At 42.6% G+C, this 5994-nt stretch overlaps 1 protein-coding gene across 1 annotated transcript; it reads left to right on the top strand.

Moving 5' to 3' along the window:
• Nucleotides 1–3061: 3061 nt before the first annotated feature.
• LOC117553829 (SKI family transcriptional corepressor 2-like) lies at nucleotides 3062–5756 on the top strand (the record flags this gene model as incomplete). The annotated part of the gene is given in 2 exon segments (XM_034227899.1): nucleotides 3062–5040; nucleotides 5693–5756. Coding segments are annotated over 2 exon segments (2020 nt in total), but the record flags the coding sequence as incomplete, so codon positions are not given.
• Between the last annotated feature and the right edge of the window lie 238 nt (nucleotides 5757–5994).

The raw sequence follows: 5994 nt of genomic DNA, 5'->3' as shown, positions 1-5994 counted from the left end.
GCATATTTCTAGTGGAAGGAGTAATTGAGCAGCCATGCCTGGTCTAAGAGCTTGGAGCAGGGCCGTAGGTATTATTGGGCCCTCTGATGCAGTACTGTGGTCGCACCCCCATTTTGTCCCCACCGTCACATGGGTTGAATACGAAGATGTGAGTATAGTCTTATTCTGTCTGCTGTCTTTGGCACACTGCATCTGTGTTTAAAAACGACATCATTTCCGATGTCAAGCTCCTCTTTCAGCAGTTTATTGGTGAACACTTTGCATCTCACAAATTATGTTTATCAAAAGTCAGTTGTTTTCCAGAAATGTCAAAGATGCCCCCTAAAAGTGTGCAGTCTACTAGCACCATCATACAATTGAATGGCAACGCTTGTATTGTGACTGGTTTGGAGCCATGTGCAGTGTCAAACACATTTTTTATAAATATGAATTAAGTGACTTATAAAGCAATTTAGCTAAAATTATGTTAATCATAAATGTTGTATTGGGTCTGCTTATAGTGGAGGTCGGAGGACAACCATAGACTGTATAAAGAGGAGAACATTTAAATGTAACATTTCCTGCACAATCAGATGTGTATAAAGTGTGTACATTACATGTTTTATTTTTTGAGATGTAACTTTTATTCACCATTCAGTACGGTATTGCTACGGGAGCAGGTTGGGGCTAGATGCCCGAGGACACTTCGACATGTTGACTGCAGGGAGTGTGTATCGAAACACCGACCTTCCGACTGAAATACGCTATTTCACCCCCTACGCTTTTTCAGCATGCTTGTGCATCTCTCAGTCCGTCTATGTTGCTACTTTGACTTTTTCAGCTCGTGACGTGAGTATCAGTTAGCAAGATATCTGTTAGCTGTTCTTCAACTGAACCAAGCAGGAATAAAGTGTGTGTGGAAGTGCCTACGAGTGTGTCCTATGGTGGGCTGAGCTCGCGCTACACGCCAATCAAACACGAGGCAGGTGCGTGGTAGAGTGAGAGAGAGAGAGGGGGAGAGAGACTGCGAGAGATACTGCGAGAGAGAGAGAGAGAGTCGGATTAGTACAGCGCGTGGAGTCTCTGAGAAGCGAATAAAGCCGGCGCGAGCGTCGCAGTTTACTCACATCTCACGAGCTGCTCCTCAGTAGACAGTTGGAGACAGAAACCGGTACCGCATCCCGGATATATATCAGTACAATTCGCGTGATAAAAATGAGTATTTTAAAGCTGGGTAGGATAAATCGATTTATCTTGTAACGAGGAGACTTTTTTTGGATACGCTGTGACAGTTTTTGGGATTCTCGGGAGTCAGAGGTAAGGACTGCTCATCGATTTCAGTCTGTAAAGTTAGCTTAAATAGTTGGTTAAACGAGCGTACTTAACATCATCTGTGTGGGACAGAAAACATGCTTTTAAAAAGTATTTATTAGATTAAAATGCTTGAGAAGGTGAGTGTGGATTTTTTTCAAATGCCGTCAATTTAAATTAATATGGACCCGTTGCATCGTCCAGTGTTTATATGTTGTTATCTGTATTATTTGTATTATTGTTATTATTATTATATTTTAGTTATAACATGAACAAACCTTTACCGTTAATATTGTTCAATGGACTAACATAATGCCTGACTTACCGATAAGTGTGCTGCTTTAATAAAGGCGTTACTTGGCGAGTAAACTTGTGCTTCAATAAAATTACACACATTTAAGTCGTTAAATGTTGTTGATTTATTTGAAGCTTAACTCTTTAGTCATATTGTTAATTGCTAAATAGTTGTACAGGTTTTTGCTATTTCTCGTTGATAGCAAAAACGTTAAAAATATTACAATTCAAAACGAAACCTGTCTGTTTAATATAACCACATTTCAGTTCGTTTTTATTATTTGGAGTTGTAGTTTTCCTTAATGTAATTTGCAATGTAATACGTTATAAATAGCAGCATCTTATTTGTGTTTTTTGTTTTTAAATCATTACACATTTCATGCACATAAATATCACATGCTTTAGGTAATTTCAAAACTGTTCATTTCATAAGACTTTAATAATGAAGTAAAAAAAAAAAGTGGTTTTGATGTCACAGGACATTTCCAGTAAAACATTTATTTCGCAATAAATGTCCTGCCATTTTCGTGATACTGCTTTAAAATATATCTAAATAAATCATATGGATAAAATAGTGAAGGAATACAGTATTTAGATATTTATTCACTTTCCTAAATGAAGTTGACGTGACAAAACTGTAGGGTTTTATTACCTTAAAATGATTTATATGGGCTGTGTATGTTTCATGTATCCTATTAACATGTTTTGGTTACTCCGCTTTCTAGATAAAGGATATTTCAAAATGTAACAACACATTCAAATGAACTGAAATGTAATGTATTAATTAAATTAATGTATGCCTATTTGTTATAGGAATATGGATAATACTGTACTTTAACTGCAACCATTATGTTGCAAGCTTGTGTTTTCTAGTTAGTTTATTGTTTAAAACATACACAGGCAAACACACTCATTACTTTTAAATATATAAATGCTTCTGAGAATTTAATTTTTTAGTTAAATAAATGTAATTGATTTCCATTTGATTATTACAAACTGTTGTGTTTGCTGTTTACCTAACATTCAACTTTCATTCAGTATCTTTATCCAGTTCTTTTTTTCTGTGCCCTCAATACTTTTTTGTTGTAGTTAAGAAAACAAATCAATTGTTATTATATTTTGTAATGACTTATTTAACATTTCAAAAATGTGTTCAGTTCTGTAAAGATAGAAAGACAAACAACGTTTGCTGTTTTTCTGTAAGATTGGGTAACAGAAGCTTTTCATTTAAATGCATTTCATTTAAAATAATACACATTCTTTTTAATATGCACTTGTTCACACATCATCAGCTTGTTTCTGGGCACACCTACGTGGTAGAATTAGTGTTTCTTATAATAAAAAATACTTATTCATTTCATATTATTTGTAATACAGGGAGACAGAATGTGTCTGTAAAGAAATAAGAGGATTTGTATGTGGTTAAAAAAATCAACAAATGTTTTCTTTCTTCCTTTCTTTTTGAATGCAGGTCTTTCTACATACCCTTCCCCTCACAGTATGGATAAGACCCATCTTTCGAGCACTAATGACATCATAATGACAAGCTCCACAGGCTCCTACCAGCAAGAACCCCTGACACCACCCAGATCCGCCCATCTCCACTCCTCATCCTCCTCTTTATCTTCTCCCTCGCCGTCCTCTTCCTCCCCACCCATGAAGCCAAACCAAGTTGGCCAGGTCATCCTGTATGGCGTTCCCATCGTATCGCTGGTTATCGATCACAACGAGAGACTTTGCTTGGCTCAGATTTCCAACACACTCCTGAAGAACTATAGTTATAATGAGATTCACAATCGGCGCGTGGCGCTGGGCATCACCTGCGTCCAGTGCACTCCGGTTCAGTTGGAGATCCTCCGTCGGGCCGGCGCCATGCCCATCTCATCGCGGCGTTGTGGTATGATCACCAAGCGTGAAGCCGAGCGCCTCTGCAAGTCCTTCCTGGGAGAGAACGCACCGCCTAAACTGCCCGACAACTTCTCCTTCGATGTGACACATGAGTGCGCCTGGGGTAGCCGAGGTAACTTCATCCCGGCACGCTACAACAGCTCCAGGGCAAAATGCATCAAGTGCTCGCTTTGCAACATGTACTTCTCCCCGAATAAGTTCATTTTCCATTCCCACCGCACGCCGGAAGCCAAGTACACCCAGCCCGACGCCGCCAACTTCAACTCCTGGCGTCGACACCTCAAACTCTCTGACAAAATCCCAGCTGATGAGTTAATCTTCGCATGGGAAGACGTCAAAGCTATGTTCAACGGAGGGAGCCGGAAAAGAGCGCTGCCGTCTTCGTCCCATTGTTCCTCCATGGGGCCCATGAAGAATCTCGCAGGTTCCGTTCACATGATGGGGTCTGACCTGGGTGCTCAGAAGAGATCCCGCTTTGACGACGATGATGATCTGGATGGAGGCAATCTGTCTCCCCGTAAGACCTCACGTAGCTACCCTGTCATCCCCGTCCCGAGCAAAGGCTTCGGCATGCTGCAGAAGTTCCCCCCCACGTCGCTCTTCCCTTCGCCTTACCCCTTCCCAGCATTCGGTCTCTGCCAGCAGAAAAAAGATGACAGTGATGTTTCAGGTGTGCAGAAAGGATCAGGGTTGTCAGGTCTGTTATGGCCCGGCCGCAAAGACACTTTTTATCCCCCTTTCTGCATGTTTTGGCCACCAAGAGCGGCGGGAGGAATCCCTGTCCCTACTTACCTCCAGCCTCAGCCCAGCGCCCTCTCCTCCCTGGCAGACAACCCCTCTCTCAGGCAGGCCTTTTTGGATCTCTCAGACCACAGCGAGCCTGGAGTAGTAGCTGGCAACGGAAATAGTATCAGTGCAACCATGGCCCCCGGAACTGCCACAGCCAGACCCGGGCTGTTTGACCCAGAGTGTACAACAGTAACCCCTGACCTCCGCCCTGTGACCTCAGAAGGCTGGCTCAAACTTCTGGACACCCCAGCCCTCCAAAGCAGGAAGCCCAGCTACGGCTCAGCCTTCAGGCCCGTCATTAAGGACGCCGAGAGCATCGCTAAGCTCCACAGCAACGGGGGAACAGATGAGGACTTTGTAGTGGCCAGGTCTGAACGCCACCAGCGGCTTTCGCCCAGCAGCAGCTGTAGTTACGGAAGTGAAAGTGGAGGCGATGTAGAGGCGGAGGGAGTGGAGAGTGAGGAGGAGGGAGAAGTGGATGTGGAGTCGTCAAAGCAGGAAGATGAGGAGGAGGAAGGGGGCTTCACAAGCAGGCTGCCACTGACTCAAACCAACCTGTACCACCCTGCGCTAAGCGACAGCCATGGAGAGGAGAGGGGGAAGGAGAGAGGGAGTGGCGCTGTGTACACCAGCACCTCCCCTCCCTCCTCCTCAGACCCCATTCAGCAGGGGTCCCCCAGCCTGCCAGCATCCCCTTCAGCCAGCCTGCCTCTCTCCGGCTCCACCCCGCCTCACCGAGAGGACCCTGCTTACAAAAACGTAAATATCCCCGCAGGCCACTTTAGCTAATTATTATTTAAATGGTGCCGCAGTCAGGCAGCGATGTGATCTGCATAAGCAGATTGATAGACCGGTTTCTCCCTGAAGAAATTGAAACAGTCACCCCAACTCTGATCCGGGCTAATAGGCCCAGGTGTGGGTTGTTTAATGGCCACGGTGTGTTTGTTCTCCCTCTGTCACCCCAGCCTGTTAGGGCAACTCTAATCTTTAACCTGCCGACTCCCACATTAACCGGCCTCTGAGGGAGAGAAAGAGAGGGGGGGAGGGGAGAGTTATGAGGAGCATTTTAAACAGAACAGTCTAATTATTCATTGTGTAACATCAATGGATAGGGAACAACCTTACACTCCAAATTAGATCATTACAAAGGGATGAAACCCATGGGCTGATTAAAAAGGAGATAGCATTTGTCAAGAAATTATTAAAATGTTTGCACAAATTAAATCCATATTAATAAAACATTTGCAGGTCTTTAGATTAAAAAAGGAAACCCATGTTTATCAACTCTATTCATCACATCAACAAATCTAGTTTACAAAGAAATGCTTTGACTATAGGAAGTATATCCTGCTTTGATGTAATGGAAGTATTTGTTGCATAACATATATATGGAATTCTGCTTTTCTTTCAGGTTCACAAAAATAGAGATGAAGGACTACCTGTGTACGCGACCAAAGACAACTCCAACATTTCTGGTGAGCACAGACATTACTATGTTTTTAAAACTACACCTTTTTCTTTTTTAAGTCCATAATGGAAGATTATTTATATTGAATCAAATATGAAGTATTTCTTCCTTGACATGATGCAGTCGTTCCATCTGTTTCGTGCAATTCCTCCTTTTGAGTCTCTCTCAAAAGTAAAAATACATTAAAGCAAAAAACACTTTCTCTTTCTCAAACCATCTACAAAAAGCTCTACAATTTGCATGGG

The sequence above is a fragment of the Gymnodraco acuticeps genome, unplaced genomic scaffold (genome assembly GCF_902827175.1).
Source record: "Gymnodraco acuticeps unplaced genomic scaffold, fGymAcu1.1, whole genome shotgun sequence".
Taxonomy (NCBI): Eukaryota; Metazoa; Chordata; class Actinopteri; order Perciformes; family Bathydraconidae; genus Gymnodraco; species Gymnodraco acuticeps.
Note: the sequence above shows the minus strand (reverse complement) of the source record. Positions and strands in the feature narration are given on the sequence as shown.